Consider the following 19,514-nt stretch of genomic DNA (forward strand, 5'->3'; position numbering starts at 1 on the left):
TCGAAGGATGGCACCAACAGTGTATAACATTCTTAATGGTAGGTTAATTAAATTGTCAAACAAATAGACCCACCTTAAAAACACATTAATAAATACATTCCACAAGCAATAATAATACTTTAAAATAAAACAATGACTTAGTAAACACCACTTTTATACTAAGTTATTTTTTATTTTAAATTATAATGTCACATCACAAAGCATCTGCTTCATATGAACAAATAATAAACCTTATATTTCGTATATGCGCGTGGTACAGACAAGAATGCCACTTAAATAATTCATAAAAACAAGTTTTGATGTTAGCACGAATGACGAATATCGTGCGAAATTCATTTTGGCGGCACACTTTCTTCGGGCGAATCATATAAAGATGATAAAATACGTCAGAGATGAACACTTTCGTATGAACCGTTGTGAAACGTGCGTTATTCATTGACGGAGTCTAGGTTTGACGGTAGTAATTTAATGATATCAGATTAATTCAGGTTTGGACATTTAGTATTATGATAGTTAAATTTTTTATAAGTAGCGGAAACTTTCTCTTTACTTCCGTGATCTGTAACATAATCGTTTTGTTGGAAACATTGTTTTTCAGATCAACTCTTCAATCCGCGGCCACGAGGATTAGAGAGCTAAGGCTTGAAATTATATTTAAAAATCTAGATCAAGAGCAATCTCTAATCCTTGCACGGAGAAAACTTACTTATTTAAAACATTACAATTTTTTTTAAATCTCTTCAAATTATTCGTATTCCTGTTTAAAAAAACGGGACTGCAGGCCTTTAACGAATGAATTCACAGATTTCCTAATAAATTGTCGGTAAAACACGAAGCACCCGTGTTCATAAAATTTATTAAAGCACGTGTTCCGATATATTATAAAAGTACTAATAGTTTATTAGGAAATGGCCTACTGCCACTTTTTTAACAGGATTTTATTAAAACAGCAACACTCCTCCGTGAGCGATTTGTGATCTTGTAATCAACTTGGATAAATGTAATCAACGCTAAGTAATTGTTTCTACAGGTAATTGAGTAACCTAACTATTATGATTCACAGAAGGTAGTATTATCATTGTAGTATAATGATGGACTAATTTTACGTTATGCATATAACGAAATGAATATTTTCATCCCTATATTTGACTGGCCTTTCAAAAATTACTCAAACATAAAAAACTTTTATAAATAAATAATAGGATTCTAGAACTTATGCCAAAACCTAATAACTACATTACATCTAACGAAAGCAATACTAATACCTACCTATACTTACGTAACATTATACATCGACGTCAAACTACAATCATAATTTAGCTAAAACTCATTTTGAAATAAGTAAAAAATAATCTTATATCATAGGGATACAGGTAAAGAAAATACTAGCGAAGTTGTATTAAATTTATCTTATTTAAAAATGGTTTAGCAAAGCTTATAATATGGCCCTGAAAGGGCACAATTCTCTCCGAAACTATTAACTTAAGTAATAACTCATCACAAATACACAAATTTTATAAATATCTTATCATATTATGTAACAAAGTAGTTTTGCTTTCGTGCTCTAAAAGATAGAAGATATGAAAATAAGCGACTGTATTGTGCCTTGTTCACATTTTCTGCGAGGTTTTGACAACTCCATTCAGCCACAGGTAAAGTAAAGTATGCGATGAAACAGTTTGCCGGCTTTTGGCAGCTGTGCCCGCTCTGCATGACGCTGGCTTCATATCATTCTAGTATCAGATCACGCGAAGAACAAGTTTACGAACATCTCTTGAAACATCGCACTCTCTATGACCGACTTTTTGACAATGGCTGCTGGCAATGCGCTAAACTGGTACTCAGACGTTTAAAACTCAAGTTAAGTAACCCGGCACGTAATCAAAAGTGACACACCCACATTTAGTATTTAATTGATACAATTTGAATGCGATGACCACTTTTACGTCATCGCAGAAGTGTGGTAGTAATTTCTGTCTAGCAAAAGAAACCATTGTCCGGTAGAGCAGGTGGTCTGTTGGAGTATCGAGTATATCGAGAGCTCTCAGTCGGAACCAAAGATAAGACTTAAAATGTAAGGAGTTTTAGAGTGTGTAACACGTTCAGTACAAGGCGAGTTAGTAGGTATTATAAATCTTTGAATTATTTATCACTTCATCGAACTGGGGTCAGAGAGATCTGATCTAAACAAAGCTGTAGATACGTTAAATGCCAGCCACACGGTTATGTGAACAAGAAGTTACAAAGCACACACCATGCCTAAATAATTTAAATTTCTGTAGTCTTCATAAATAAAAACAAAAAATCTAAAAGTTTCCTAAAGGGACTAATTTATTTTTACAGGACCAACTCATTTACTTAATTTCAGATTCAAAACATATTATAACCATGTAATACTATGTCATTATCTATATGCGATAAAGATCGACGGTTAATTTTATTCATTCATTTAATTCTACGTATACATACGCGAGCCGAACTGCCTAGCTGAACATCAACCTCTGGGAAAGGATCGAAGCATCCGTAAATGGGTCGAAACGCCGCTTGCAGTTGCTTCGTTTCTTTCCCGTAATTCGTGGCTCGGTTTGCAAATGTATACGTACATTAAGATACAAATGTATACTTTTTTATAAATCCAGCTAACCCATTAAGCGCATTTTGCACCCGTGTTCTAAAATTAATTATGAAACAGCATAATATTATATAACTTCCTTCGTCTTCTGGCGCTAGTAAATTAGAAAGAGTATTTATCGATGTACTTATAAACGTAAGTATGTTAGCTGTAAATTTCTACATATGTAATTAAGACAGTAGTTATAGGCCTTAGTCGTAAGTCACTAGATATAAGTCTTAATGTTAGTAACTAGTTTTAAGTCAGTTGGTTTCATTATTTAATAAATATATTTGTACAGCGCCCTTCAGGTGACGAAAACAATGCTATGAAAATAACTTTTTTACGAAAACGGCGCTATATAAATTATCCAATTATTATTATTATTATTACCTAGAAACGATAATTTTATCCGCCCGTTTATAGTTTGATTTTTATACAAATCTACAGTTTTATTCCGAGATTGATGAAATTTTGCACACTTGACCTTCAAAACAAGAGGAAGGTCACTGCCTACATCAGATTTCGAAAAACTCTATGTAAAGCCCGGGCAACGTCGGGGACTTCAGCTAGTAATATAAAATAATATTATTTTCCATCTAGTCTCGAAGCCTCAAAGCATGATTGTATGCTTTCGAATCCATCTTTCAGTTTGGGTAATTAGTATAATACTATGTTAAGGTTTGTAATAAAAATTAAATGTAACCTGCCAGCGACCGCGGAAAATCACTCGGTGAATAATTATTTTAGACTCGTTTGGTGGTTGGAAATATATCATCTTGCGGTAAGAGTTGATCATATTATTATTTATAGTAATCATTGCACACAATTAGTACTCCGGAATTACACCCACGCTTTGCAATCTGATTACCATCGTAGTTTTCAACAAGACAAAACAGAAGTACACGGAGAAAAATTAATACGGCTTTTTTATCACTATACTGTTAAAAATTTGACTGCATGACCATTTCCTAATAAAATATTAGTATGAAATAAAAACAACATTTTTAGTTTAAAACCACGAATTTTTATTAATTTTAAGACCGACCGGTTTCGCTTCACTCGAGCATCGTCAGGGTACAAAATTAAACAGTTTAATTTTGTACCCTGACGATGCTCGAGTGAAGCGAAACCGGTCGGTCTTAAAATTAATAAAAATTCGTGGTTTTAAACTAAAAATATTGTTTTTATTTCATTAAAATGTTAAACCACAAAGTGATTGCTTTCTACGAAAATATAAAATATTAGTAATTAAGAATTTATTTGAACACGTGTTCAACGCAGGGGTCTTGTCCTAATAATGGACGAGATGCGAATTTATTATAATTTTTAAGAACACATGTTTTGATTTCCTCATAAAATATTCGTAATGTATTGATGTGTGTTATGAAATTTGTAAAATCATTCGTTGTAGGCCTCAAGTCCCCTTTTTAACAGGAAAACGAATAATTTGACCAGAGTTTTAATAAATTAACAATATTTCATATCAGTAAGTTTTCTCCGTGCAAATAATATAATATAATCCGCTATGTCAATTTATCAAGGACGAGCAGGGTGGCAAAATTGTACATGCTTGGGTTTTGTGGCCAAAGTTCATAAAAAGGTATTATCCAACATGGCCACTATCTTAAACCGGAACGTAACAGACAAATGGTCGAGTTAAGGCGAAGTTTAATGCTAAATCACTATTTCGATTAATCTTTATAACGAATTGGTGTACATTATGAATACGAAAAAATATGCTTCAGATAAATTGAAGGTTTTCCTATCGCTTCGCTTGAGTAGAATACAAATAAAATAATAAATTACTCAATAAAAAATATAAATATAAACTACTAAAAAATATATTTTTCCAATAGAAATGTATGAACACGTAAAGGAAACAACTTTTAAAAAATGCATTATCATAGTTAAGATTATCTGTGACAGTTTCACTTGATTAACTTTTTTGCTTTCTTATAGATTTATTTACAAAATAAATAAAAACCAGTTTTTTGCTTGAAATCAAACGTTTCTAGACTCCGTTTGTCGAACGATTTTAATACCTACAATATAAGGTATACCAAGAATATACACATTTTTTGCTTGTAGCTTCCTCTTAAAACAGGACTTCATTACGCTCAGTCAATAATGCTGGCATTTCGAGCCTTATTTATATGCAGTTACTAATGAATAAGAATTCTTCGGTAGATTTCTGAAAGTCACGACTTATTCTAGGAATACTCTTTTCGGACAAAGACAAAAGCAGTGGAGAGATTGAAAGAATGCATCATGCAATCACACAAAGGCACGTGATATCGTCTCGTTGCTTCAATAATAATTAATGAACACAAAGGAATTGACTATAAATCGGAAATAAAAAAAGGTTGTCCAAAATACACAAGCACAAATGACAAAAGCATTCCATACACAGACCTGAAAATCAGTTGGATGTGAATGATTCCATACAATTTGAATGTCTATGCATAACAAGCATTTTTTATCTTGTTTGAAAGAAACGAGATCAGAAAGTTGTCATAATATTATCATTGTTTGTTCAGACAAAAATAATATAGATTCAATATTTTATTAATTATTTCAATTACGTAGATTAAACACTTCTTACAAGACGACATGTATTTGTGTGAAATTAACAGCTTAGACTGGAGTTAAACTGTGGTTTTCAGGAATTAGATTTTGGGAATTTTCTACGTAAATATTAATATTATTTACATGTTACTATAGTGCTTTCTTCCGTCAGCCATAACTATGTAGATACGCTAATTAAATTCTAAACGTCTCATCTTACTGTTTAACCCCATATAGCTTCTAAAGTATTTCAAAATAAAAAAGTGTTGCACGAAAATAGAAAACATTATATACATTAGACAAAGGTATTATACAGGGTTTTCCAATAAGAGGTGTTATTTTGAATATTTCGCTATTTCGGTAGATGTTACTTTTGAAGCGGTCATTTTTTGACATTTGACAAGTAGAAACAACGCCATTAATAAAAATGGAACGATACACCCTTCAAGAACGCATTGAAAGTATTAAAATTCACATGGTGAAAATTTGGCAGAGACGGCTCGTAAAACTCGAAAACTCTTGTCGGACCGCAATACAGAAATTGGTGGAAAAATTCGAACAGTTGGGACAACTTAGTGATGTGAAGAATAAAACCCGTGCACGTCGCTCAAGAACAGCTGAGAATATTGCTGCTGTAGCCGAAAGTGTTGAAGAAAACCTAGGTTTGTCCATTCCTCGTCGTTCTTTGGAATTAGGCATTCCACAAACGTCATTACACCGTATTTTGCATGAAGATTTGTGTCTTAAGGCTTATAAAGTTCAGTTAACACAAGAACTCAAGGCGGCCGATCATCAACAACACCTCTAAAATAAAATAACACCTCTTATTGGAAAACCCTGTACAAGTTATATTCACTACACTTTTTTCGTTCAATATAAATTTATTTAAAAAATTGCTTAAAATATTTATTCAAATCCTAAATTTTGATTCATAGAATTATTTTAAACTATCCGGCGTGTACCCGGCGTTACTCGCGAACTTATAAATGGTTTGGGTAAAGTTTTGAGGGAGGAATGTTTAAGATATACAATTCCGTAATACGTTATGTTGATGTATCTCATAAGGTTTAGCCAGCGTTAGCAATGTGACTTGATTACAAAAAAACTATTGTTTTCTACTTTCTATATATTTAATATGCATGTATTATAGATATAAACCTTCCGGAAGAAATTCTCTAAATGATAGTGAAAACCATACCAAACTCCCTTGCATAGTTTAGAAGAACTCAGCGCACAAACAGAAAGACAGACGCGGATAGTGACTTTGTTTTATACTATTTAGAGTACAATACCAATGTTTTGTCAGGATTACAAATTTATTAAAAGTTTATCAGGAAACGGTCATGATTTGGGCTGAACGTTCCAGACTATTCCCGAACATTCCATAATGTTTTGGAATGTTGTGGAATGCTTCCGAATGTTCTGGACTGTTCTAGAAATATCTGGAGGGCGAAACTTCCAACCTTCATATCTTCAAAAGCCCTTCAGGTAAAAACGGGTACTTTCATCATGGATGGGGGATAGAGGGCTACCACAACATATAACTCCCTTGATTGTACCGGGACTCGTTTCCGAGTTTTAGCGGCACTCACATTTTACGCTTTGATAATATATGTTGATTATTATTTTAATGGTCAACAGATTATTAAGAGCGGTAATTGAATAATTATTGATTTACAATACATAATGATTCAATTGATGATTAATCTGAAAGAATCGTTGAACTTCGGGTTGAACGTCCAACGGCTGTGGGCTGTATCACAGTTATTTACGTAAGTGAGGCATTCCAGATAAATATTAGCGGATAAATTTATATATTGTCATGTTACTTTATCTCGGCGTTTTATACTTATGAAAATAAAGCAATCCAAGTGCTGTGAGATAACTGGGCAGCTGACCTCACAAGGAGCGGAATAGTAAAAAATATAAATATTTAGTTGTGTGTGTTTTAGTATGTTAAAGTGTATGACGCGAGTTAATCCTCTTATTATAAAATTTTTATTATTCTAATGATGTAGCTTTAAATATTAAAATTCAATGTGTTTTTTCGACTACCAAACCAGGCTCATACCAATACAATGATGGTAGTCTTACACAGTGTACATATTGTAATGTATTAACTATAAAAATTTAAAATTTTGTAGAAACAAAAATTAATTTCAAAATGAAACAAAATACATTCATAAACACTATTTTTTTTTAAAATTAAACCGAAGGAAAAACAGATATTTAAAAAAAATAAGAAATATGCAAAACTTTACCAATTATATATATGTCTTAAAAACGTGTATTAATTATATAGAAGACAAAGCAAAGTTTACCAATTATATGTAAGAAAAAAAATTACCAATTTTACAGGCCGTCCTGGGGGTAAAGTGCGCTAACTTCGGGGTGATTCTACATGATTTAAATTTAAAAAAAAAAGACTTTTTTCGAAATTTTAAGGTTTTTTGGTAAAAAAAAATGATGAATTGTTGGTATGGGAAAATAAATATTCTTCTATGGATTAATAAATGAACATTGGATATTCGAAAAAAAGTTTTTTTTACTTCTACCACATTTTTTTTTACTTACATCATGTAGTAGAATCATCTCCCGAAGTTAGCGCACTTTACCCCCGGAAACCGCGAATATAATACAAAAGTTTCTACTCAGGTTAATCATGTTAGGTACCTAATACAAGAGTTATAATTAAATAAATAAAAGTGTTTTCTGCGATCAGTTTTGGTGTAGCCGCCAAGTATCGGATAACAAAAAAACTATTAAGCTTAACACCATCGTCTCTATTACGACAATCTCTACGACGATACTTATTATTCTTGTCTTGTCTTATATTATTTATTTAACCCTTTTTATACGCTCGTGGGGATTTTACATTGGGTAAATGAAATGGTTACATATTTTACACAAAAGTTAGTAATGAACAACGGTTGCATTTAATCATTAATACTTGGTTTAAAATTACTGTATCTTACAATGTCATGTGGTCAGCAACTTGGGAATGGTACTTTATCTTACATTGCCATGTAGTCAGCAACTTGGGAATGGTACTTTATCTTACATTGCCATGTAGTCAGCAACTTGGGAATGGTACTTTATCTTACATTGCCATGTAGTAAGCAACTTGGGAATGGTACCTTATCTTACTATTTTATAATAAGCCATATTCTAAAACTTCCGGTAATTGTTTGGTTTCTGTTGTCTCCTTATTGTAGATTTTTAAAATGTCTGCTCAGAAAATTCTCATTTCTGAGCACAAACTGCCTCCTGTTTTATATTATTTTTTTTAGTTTTAATATTCTTGTTTTGTCCTGTCCTGTTGTTATTGTTATTCTAAGTTTTGTCATCACTTCGTATAAACAGTGTATTTACTGTTATAATATTAGATCTGTATTGGGTAAGGCACACTGTAGGAATAATTTTAAGAACCACTAATACTGAATTACCATTTTTATGTTTGTTATACGAGTAATTAAGCGCACTTGAAGTGAAATGACACTAAACTGCGCTATATAAATGCCATGTTATTATTATTATTATTATTGCCATGTAGTCATTAACTTGGGAATGATACTTTATCTTACATTGCCATGCAGTCGGCAACTTAGGAATGGTACTTTTGTCTCAAAAGAAAAATTTATTATAATATCTGCTCACCAGTACAGAAACCAGGTGAAGAAACATTAAAATTACTTCAGTAAAATCTATATTTTCAAATCACGCTACCCGCTGTTTTCAGAAAAGAATAAATTACGAATAAGTTTTCTCTTGTTCAATGAATCGAATTGTTTAGATGTCAGCGGCAAATCCACCCCGCCACTGGATCTCCATAGCTCCATCGCTAGATTGAATGCCCTTTGTTTTTATTCACTGGATTCCTTCTGCCTTCTGCGGGAGCTAGACAAAGGAATTAAGAGTAGAAAATTGCATTCAGTCTTTAACGAAGAGCGATCGACGAATTAAATTACGGCGAAAGATCTGTGGCCCGTGACTAAAGTTCCAAAGAATGGAACTTTTTTATCAGATGTTAAATAAACTGTGAACACAATCATTAATGCAACTACAGGTTTTCTTAACGCTACAATAAGGTAAACATTAGTACAGATTAAACAGATTTGAAAACTAGATCTCATAATATTAATTCGCTGTAATCTGCTGCATTCTCTGGGAAATTGACCCCGAGTAAAAGATGTTCGCATATTTTATGAGTTGCATCTGCGAAGTGCTTAAAAATACTCGTTATATTTGACTTTATACGCCAAAGCTTGACTTGTAGGGGCAATTCTTATTCACACAGGAAATAAGTGACCTACCAGATATCTCCATATATAGTTAGTAGATCATTGTAGAAGTGTATTATATATTTTTACAGCGCCCTTCAGGTGATTTTGCACAAAAACGGAGCTATACAATAAATCGTCATAAGATTATTATTAATGATCCTGTTAAAAAGTGATAATATCATGCTAATTTTCTGATAAGATATTAATCATTCGGAATATATCGAGAACACGTGTTCTTTTCCTAATAAATATCATGACGGAATGCGACAATAATCTATCTAATCTAAAATCTATATTTGTATGTAAATATCAATATTTGTATGAACACGTGTTCCGCCGTCCTCACAAAACATTCGTTACTGATACTTAGTTAGGAACTCTGTCAATTCATTCTTTAAAGGCCTGAAGTCCCGTTTTTGAAGAGAAAAACTAATAATTTGACCAGATTTTTAATAAATTTTCAGTCTGGTGACTGCTTTCTCGTAATATACCCTCTTCCTTAGACTCGTAATCAAAAAGAAAGAGGCGACAATTATTGTAATTTGTCGTACTAAATATTCAATACTGTGGATGTATATATTAAGAGTGTGGATTGAAACTAAAAAAATATTAGTTTTGACAGCCAATCGAACCAAGATAGAATTTTTTAAATAATAATCGAGTACTATAATTATTATTTAATAATTGTTGTACCCAAGTACACCTACGAAGTAATACGCGTAATACTTCCGAACGACGCAACGGGTGGTATTATTCTATTTATAAATGTATTTGATAAGAGTTCCCACAATTTGATTCGCTATCAATTAATAATAATGAATTATTGTTTATAGAATATTACAAAAGCTGTGTTTGTAAATCATTTTATTTTTGAAATAATTATTATTGTCTGCCAAAGGGGTTTATTTTATTACCCCTTTCTTCAAAATCTTCAATAAATATTTAAATACAGGTATAAAATCGTGCAATCATTTATGGATTTTTTAGAGAATTGAGAAGAAAGCCAGCATTATTTCTCAACTAAAACTGAAGAACCGAAAAAATTGAATATAAATATTATTTCAGGATTTTAATAAAAAAAAGCAGTTAGCGACTTTGACGGCCGGCATAGTCCAGTGGTAACGCATTGGACTGCCATTCCGAAGGTCGCGGGTTCGAACCCGGCGTGCGCAAATAAATTTTATTTGATTAATTTGTGTTATTTCACAATTAATTAATTAAAATAATATATAGTATATTTGCGGCACGTTCCAGAGTGGAAGATACTGCCAGTATCGCCCTGGTGTAAGACCACCATTCAGAATTGAAACGTTACTCCAAATGGCTTTAGCCGTGTTTAGTGACTAGATCTGAATAGCCAGGTACTTCCCCACCTTCCTCTTTCCCTTCCCCACTTACCTTCAGCCTCACAACATCCCCCAATTGGGGATGCCATAGTCTCACTGGCTCCAGACGGGAGCAGTTGGGACTCTTGTGAGGTATTCACTATAAAAAAAAAAAATACCTGGAATTCTAATTTTAGATGCCCAACATTATTGGTAAAATAATAATTTTTCTTCAAAAATATAAATTCAACTTCATTCCCTTAAATTTCTAGGAAACCATGAAATCATGTTTTATTCTGGCATCGGACGCTTAGATGGTTTAGACACGTAGAGCGGCTGGATGATAAAGAAGAGAAAGGGTTACATATTATGAAGCGCAAGTTGATAGAAGTAGAAGTCAGGTACACCCGGAAACACACGGTACCAGTGGCTGTTCTTTCCGTGGAGACATTGGGGATTTCTTGAGCACTTGCATGTGGATTTCAAAAACAAACAAAGACAAACCTTCAAACCTCTCTGGCGAATATTATTGGACAGTTCGTTTAAGTTTTAGAAAGTTCAACCAAGCGAATCAAATTCCGTAGTTGATGTAACTGAACAGTTTGCATGAGAAGATGTATGAATATGAATGAAGCAAGGAGTGTCCTAGCTTCTCTGCCGTCCTCCCGGGGAATGGGCTGGCGATGAATTACTAACGACTTTTTGTTGTTTTTACCAGAGGATTTTTTAAACTGTATGAGCATTTTTAGTGACCAAAAATATGGGTCGCTCAGTTATAAAAAAATAACTGCCGACACCGTGGAGATGATAATTTTTAGGTAGGCCATTATTTTCGCAGGTTCAGTGTTTATATGATTTTTTTCTCATGTTTCCGAAATCATCAGAAACGTTATTAAAATTAACACATTTATGCTGAAGTTGCGTTAACGAATTTAATTTTAGGACTATCGTTAAATTATAAAAGCTAATTTTTTATTGTGTCGGCTCAGCTTTGCAGATTCTCATTTATAAATATTTATTTAAAAAAATTCTATTAAAGTGGGTTTAGGGTTGACATACAGACTCAGTATAAACATTAAAATATTCAACATATAAATCATTGCCAGTGACGTAGGGTTCAAATCGTATTTTCATTTTTTATTATTTACGAGCAAAAAACAAAGCCCGCCAAGTTTTAGCGGATCAAAAGAATTACTTAAATTTTTTAATCACAAAATAAATTGTAAAATTTAAACAATATTATTGTTGAATTTACTCTACTTGCTATCGTGTTAGCGTTGCTCGACTTGTTTGGTGACCAGATCTGAATAGGCAGGTACTCCCCCCACCTTCCTCTTCCTCATCTCATTCCCCTCCCTACTACTATCAGCCTCACAACATATCTCCAGACGGTTAGGAGCAGTTGGGACTCTTTTGCAGTATTCACATAAAACAAAAACAAAAGTTTTTTTTAAAAGGTACATAATTACATATAATATGTCTGAATATAATCCTTATACTCGTATGTACAAATATTATTTTTTTTTTTAATCTTTTTTATTGTGAATCAATCACGTATTTTAGTAATGTATTTTTAAATTTTCTTCTAATTTTATTTGGTAATTCGTCAAATATCTTCATTGGTCCGCACATAAGCGACTTTTGTCTTCGGTTTATTTTTTCAGAAGGGGGTATTATTTGATTTATTTTCCTCGTCTAATTTGTGTGTTTGTGCTGCAGATTTCAATTGTTCTTAAAAATTCAATAGACGTGCAATTAATTATTTTGTAGATTAAAAATTAAGTATTAGGTAAAGTAAATAATTTGTTTAAACTCTTTCAACATTTCCTTGATTTTCGTATATCTATTTTTCTTCAGTATAATTCTCATAGCTCTATTTTATAGTATTGTAATTTACTTTCATTGTTTTCGTTGATAAAAACACCAGACAAAAACTTTTTAATATGTAAATCATTTCAAATCGAACGAAAAGTCGCGGTACGCCTTTGCTATAGGGACAGGACAACGATCGAATGTATTTTTACACATTTAATGATGATATACAAAAATAAACTACACTGAGTAGGAGTAGTACTACACTGTATTATGATCAATGGCGGCTCGTGACATTTGGGTGTACTATAGTGCTAATATTACAAAAAATGGCGTTATTGATGATTTTGTAGCTGAAAACGATTTTTTTTTCGAAAACACGATTTTTTGTATGAAGATTTTCAGGAAATTTCAGTTTAGCTGTGTCACGGATTTCCTGAAAATCTTCATACAAAGTATCGAATTTTCTAAAAAAAATTTTAAAAAATCGTTTTAGTTACAACAACATCAATAATGCCATTTTTTGTCATATTAGTACTCTATTACACCCAAAAGTCACTAGGAGCCACAGATTGTGAGTACACGATAAAAGTAGGAATTTGAAATAAAATTAATTAAAGATATTAACAAGAATAAGATGTGGAAGTTAAATTGAATAGGAAGCTATAATAGTATTATCTGAAATACTACACGTGTAAAACTATTGATGAATGGATCTATTATATATTAATTAGTACCTAAGAGTTGTCTCTCCTAATTAGTAGGTTATCTCCTGTTCCACTAATTAAGTACAAGTGAGAGTAAATAATGATAGATGATTTCCACGTGTAATTTCATATTAGCTGAATTCTTGTGGCGTCTTATTTGGCGTTATCATAGGCATGGGTAAGAAAGACAGACAGCAACTATTAGTTCTGTGAACAGTTTATAGACCCCGTGTTCAAAAAAGTACGTTTCTAATTTTCTTATTAATAAATCAAAATGAAAATATCCTTTGAAATCAGATTTGTAAGTAGGTATGTATTTAAATACCTAACTATTTGGATTTGATTTGATAATTTCACGGACAAAGTATAAATGTGATTTATTTTTGGGATATTGTGCCGTGTTACGCTACCTCACTTAGCCAACGTTTCGGACAGCGTTACAGCGTACAACATCGTAAAAGGAGGTAAAAATAAATCACGATAATACCTACTTTATTTTAAGCAATTGTTTTAAATTTCGAACAAGGATTTATACAATTTGTCTACAGAAACGTCATTATATCAATGACAAACTTTCTTCAGGCGGATACCATCATATTGAAAAAAAACGCGAATGAGACAGTCCAAATAAACACGACGATTTTACCTTTGAAAAACTAATCTTTACAAACCATTAAAACGGCAATCATATTGAAGTGGAAACGGAACGTACAAACAAATTTTCAGACAATAATAGTTGAGGGTGTTTGTTACCTAGAGTGACGCAGGCGGTGCCCGAGATAGAGTTGCTAGCGAGCTGCGTGATGGCGAGGATGAGGTCGCCCACCAGCAGACAGGCGATGTAGTGCGTCTGGCAGCGCCAGTGCAGCGCGTGGTGCGACTGCGGCAGCAGGAAGCCGGCGCCCAGCGTGGCCAGCAGGAAAGCCGTGCTGATCAGCAGCCCCACGGGGTACAGCGTGAAGCGGATGTCGCTGGCGTCGTCGCTCGCCACCACCGTGGGCACGCTGCTGGAGCACGCGAACACGCTCGCCGCGTCCTGCGACTCGATCACGCGCTCCACGCAGAAGTGCTCCTTGTGCAGCAGCAGGCCGGCCATCGACAGGCGCAGGGAGCCGTCAGGCTGCAGCGAAGAGTCTCCCATGGAGCCCGCTATCACCAGTCCTCCTTCCTGGTGGCAAGACGGGAAGCCGGTCACCAGTTGCACTCCGAACGTCCCGTTCTCATCGTGCCCGCCGTCCAGCATTATGTCTTCCGCGAGGAGTTCGGGGATGGTGGACGTCGACACGCACGTTCCGTCCTTTTCGCTGTAGGCCGCTTCCTCTCCGCAACACTTCTTCACTTTGACCTTCCTCTTGACTTGGGCCAGGGGAGACACGTCGCTCTCCAGCACATTGAGAGGAGCTTTGTCCTCGCTCTCCAGGCAGACCACGGCGGCGCTGGTGTCCACGCAGAAGGTGGTGGGCGGTAGCATGGTTTCCGTCTCCTGCAGCCAGAGGGAGCCGTTGGCGAACAGCACGAAGCTGGGCTGCGTCTTGGTGGATCTGATGAGGGCCGCCTTCAAGGGGAGGTCGCAGGAGGGACTCTGCGCCTCCAGCACGCTCCAGTGAGGGGGCACCGTACCCACAGGAAGGTAGGCGCGGCGCCTGGGGGCGTACACCAGCGGGGTCCAGAGGGGCGAGGCGCCGGGCACGCAGCGGAAGCCCTCGCCCTCCGCCCCGTCCTGCTGTAGCCCTTCTCCGATGCGACAGCACTTCCATACCACGACGGGGGCGGGGGTCACCTTATTGCCGGCGGAGCCCTGGCACCAAACCACCACTGTCAGTAAAACAAAAACAAACTTCAACATTGTGCGCGTCAAATGTTCACTTTTTAATAAAATATGTAGCATTACATACTCCCACTTTCAAATCCTACTCGCGCATTTCGCAGCTCTCGCACAATGTACATCGATCTTTTATAAACGTCAAACGCTTTGTTTCACTTCAGGTATGGCAAAGAATCCGCATCCACGGGTCCACTGGTTGCTTAATAAATAAAACTGCATCTACCGTCCTCCTTATTGTTGCACAATGAAAGAAGCTGTGATAGGCGCAAACGGTCACAAAGAAGTTAGCGAAATTCTCAACACGCACCCGGCAAATTTTTTGTTTATAAACTTCCCGCGAGTTCGATCTACAGGTAGTCGGCGTGAAAATCGACAGTGTCACAAAACATCTAAAAAGGCGACCAATTCACGGCGCGTCGCCCGCTATACTAAAGTTGAAGACTGTTTTGTGAGTCAACGGCGCCTGTCGTGGCGGTACCGTCTCCTTCACACTCACATTCTTCTCGCACCAACTTGCTTTGCGTCCCTTTCTCTCCGAAATTCCCCTCCCCCTCGAAGGTCGCGCGATGCACCGGAGAATTTCACTCAACAACTGCAAGCTGCAACTTGGCGGTGGCGAGGCGAAACTGTCAGTTCTACAAATTACAATCAATTTTTTGTGTAGCAAGGAACCAACTCAAAACAGCTTTCGAAAATGCCGAGCAAGAATGACGAAACGACATTTTGTATTGCGCCGCTCAAAAAAATAGTGTTGTATATTATTTGCAAGTTGCAGCTCCACTATAGAAAGCGTTTGTGTCGGGTATTTTCTTTTGAAAAAGAACACAAATAAATATAATACAAAGGAATGCCGAAACATATTTATAACCAATAATAATATGTCAAATGACTACCTACTTGTAATGAAACCAAAGGTAAAAAACACTTTTTATTGGAATTCTGCTGTCGATATTTAAAACTTACAAAATACAGCCTGCGATATAATATTTAACAATATTACATTGCAAAGATTGCAAAAGATTTTTTTTTACAGAACGCCTTACAATCTACGTGTTCAAAGATGGCGTTAATTTTTTTTTTTTGAAAATCTACTTTTTGTAAGTTATGCTTTAAGGCGAAGTTTAATGTTAAATCACTATTTTGATTAATCTTTATAATGAATTGGTGTACATTATGAATACCAAAAATATGCTTTTGATAAATTGAAATTTTGCCTATCGTTTCGCTTGAGTAGAATGCAAATAAAAAAATAAATTGAAGCTTCAAAAATTTTTTTTTTTCAATAGATATGTATGAACGCGTAAAATAAGCAACTTTTTAAAAATACATTATTATAGCTAAGTTTATCTGTGACAGTTTCACTTGATTAACTTTTTTGCCTTTTTATAAAATTATTTACAAAATAAATAAAAACCAGTTTTGTGCTTGAAATCCAACGTTTCTAGACACCTTTTGTCAAGCGATGTTAATGCCTATTACCTTCAATATAAGGTATACCAAGAATATACACATTTTTGGCTTGTAGCTTGTGAAGACGAATTATTTGTTGTCGCCCGTAGGAACAGACGCAATATGAATTTTCGTTTGTTTAAAATCTCTGTTCTCCACCGATTGCTTTGAAATTTTGATACGCGTGTGTTTTTATATACCTATATTATATAGATATAACATGTGACAGGTAAATACATGATTATTTAAAAAAAAACAGCGACATCTGTTAGACAAACATGCTTGAAAAAAAAAACAGTCATGTTGGACGTATTGTTTATTTATCTGCACAGACAGATAGAGCCACAGCAATGCATGGCGGGGTACCACTAGTTATTAATAAAATCATATCATTTAGATTGTGATGTAATGTGATTACTAAACACTGTAAAATTTATTTTATTATTTTCATTTCGTATAATGAATTTATGCCGTCATTCTAACAATGTTGGTGGTGTAATGGTCAGCATAGTTGCCTTACAAGTAGTTGGTCGGGGTACGATTCTCGGCCGTGGCAATTTAAAAAAATATTTTTACATATTTTTTTAAAAATATGTTTTTATTTATTTATTTTATATTCCGCGATTTTTCAGGGGTTTGCAATAGTATACAATAATTGTTTTTTTTGGAAATGTATTACTTATATTAATTATTTATTTGTCTTTCCGCCTTAATTTCTCTAAATAGGTTGCCAAAGACTGATGGTACGGAACATTGGATCTTTTATTTATCAGGAGACCCAGATGAAAATAATTATCTTTGGGGATACTGGTGTGGTGTGCCTTATTTAGGAAAGGAAGGAGACGAAAGAGAAAAAGGTATGAGGGGTGGGTGGGAACTGGAGGTGAGTATGTCCAGGAGTGACAAACGTGTGAATTAATCCCACCCTGCGTCTGCGGTTTAAGGCAATTAGATCGATGGATGGGTCGAGAAAGTTCGGATTATGTTATGTTGTAGGTTTGAAGGCTCTCGATTAGCGTGCCGAAGTTCAAAGTTCAAATCCCGGCGTGCGCAAGTAAATTTTATTTTATGAATTATTTCACAATTTATTAATTTAAAATAATATTTAGTATACTTGAGGGACGAATGGAAGATTATTTGTATCGTCCTGGTGTAGGACCACCACTAAGAATTGAAACGTTGCTCGAAATGGCTTTAGCCGTGTTCGGTGACCAGATCTGAACAGACAGGTTCATCCCCACTTTCCTCTTCCACATCTCCATCCCCTCCCCACTAGCTTCAGCCTCACAACATACCCCAATTGAGGATGCCATAGTATCACTGGCTCCAAAAATTTGTGAACAGTTGAGACTCTTGTGCGGTATTCACAATATTTTAGTTTTTTAAATCTATATGTTTGCTTTTAGGTATTCAACGTGTTAACAATGATGGAAGAAATGCTAAGTCCACCATTAGAAACAGCTTATCGGTTCATTACGGAAACAATGAATCAGAAGTCAATGGGCAGTGGTCATTGCGAAGCATACTTGATTACCATGATCATTGTTTTCCATTAGAAAACTTTCACAACCTCATTGTCATTAGAACCTCGTTATTATTACCATTACACTAAACATAGCGCCTACCATCTACGGCTTCTACCATCGGCATACTCTTAAAGACAAGACCGAAGAAAGCAATAACTTCGTCTCGAGTATCGATCCACGGCTGGTTGGAAGTGGCTTTCGCCAAGTAACATAAAATTATGGCTTGAACAAAAATAATTATTGCCGCCAAAACGGCATGGTCGTTTTTATTTTGTCACGTGACATCACGCCGACCAACGTCAGTGACAACCGTCTTACCAGCCAGTAGCGTTATCTACGTCATAATGACGTTGTATCCAGTTCGAGCCATTTAGGAATTTGCAGTTGATCGTTTTAAAAAAATACAGTGTGTGGCAAGTAGCACGACGGAAGTGATACTTTTAGTATTCTTCTCTCTCTCTTTTCATTTCATATTATTATTATTCAGAATGCTGTACATTATAGTTTTAAAAAGTATAAATTTATTTATAGGCGTGTTGTTAACAAATGAACGTTTAACTAGATTCCTAATATTGACATATTTATAAGTAGCATGGTCCTCGAAAATGCATAACGCGCGTAAAGAAGTTTCACTTCAATAAAAACTATGAATGAAAATTACACATTTTTATTTTGATGTTCAGAATCTGAATAGTAAACTTTAAATCTTCCACACATTTTTAACGGTTACCATAGTTTATAAAAAATACCCTGTTATGGTTATGATAGCGTTATACTGACGTTCCGTCAAATCAATCCTTCGTAGGACCTAGGATACCTATTAGGAAATATTGTACACAATCTCAAAGCAAGAAGAAGATTTTTTTAGATATTTACCAGTTTTCTTAGCAATTCATCACAACACCCGGACAGAAATAGAAATAAAAACTAATCCTTTGTCGAAGTCGAATACTCAACCCGATTTCGAAATTTCGAAGGAAGGTGACTCGGCGACTTTGAAAGTCGATACTTACCAGAAAATTCTATAGATTATTTCACAATAATATAATATATTGATGGATGAATCATAGCTTATTATCGCACGTTGGCAAGATTAAACAAGTTTTTACGAAACCTCATCTTCAATGCAGGGGCGTGCGATCATATCGAAAAGGTGCTTTAAACCTTTCTGGGGGCCTACTCTGTATCTTTTGAAACTTTCCTGCCGCTGGTTTAGCCACGTCACAAACCCATATTAACCCTTCCCTTACGATGTTAAAAATTCCTCGTCCTCCTGCACTGCTGGATTAAAAACTTAAAAAAAAAATTACCATTAATTGAGTATTTTGACGTTTCCAGAATTCGACATTATCGGGTCTTATAATAATATATCTTGTGATCAGAGATGTGCAAAATGGGTACCCATAAC

The 19,514-nt window shown here is 34.9% G+C and overlaps 1 protein-coding gene across 1 annotated transcript in view; it reads right to left on the minus strand.

Annotated features, from left to right (window-relative positions):
* Positions 1-15,546, minus strand: part of mthl1 (adhesion G-protein coupled receptor methuselah-like 1) — a 215,909-nt gene extending 200,363 nt beyond the window's left edge. The window contains exon 1 of the mRNA XM_089634136.1: positions 14,060-15,546. Coding sequence (XP_089490262.1) covers positions 14,060-15,194 — 1,135 coding nt within the window. The 5' untranslated portion in view covers positions 15,195-15,546. The remainder of the gene's footprint in view (positions 1-14,059) is intronic.
* Between the last annotated feature and the right edge of the window lie 3,968 nt (positions 15,547-19,514).

The sequence above is a fragment of the Hesperophylax consimilis genome, chromosome 8 (genome assembly GCF_061612785.1).
Source record: "Hesperophylax consimilis isolate HC1 chromosome 8, BYU_Hcon_1.0, whole genome shotgun sequence".
Taxonomy (NCBI): Eukaryota; Metazoa; Arthropoda; class Insecta; order Trichoptera; family Limnephilidae; genus Hesperophylax; species Hesperophylax consimilis.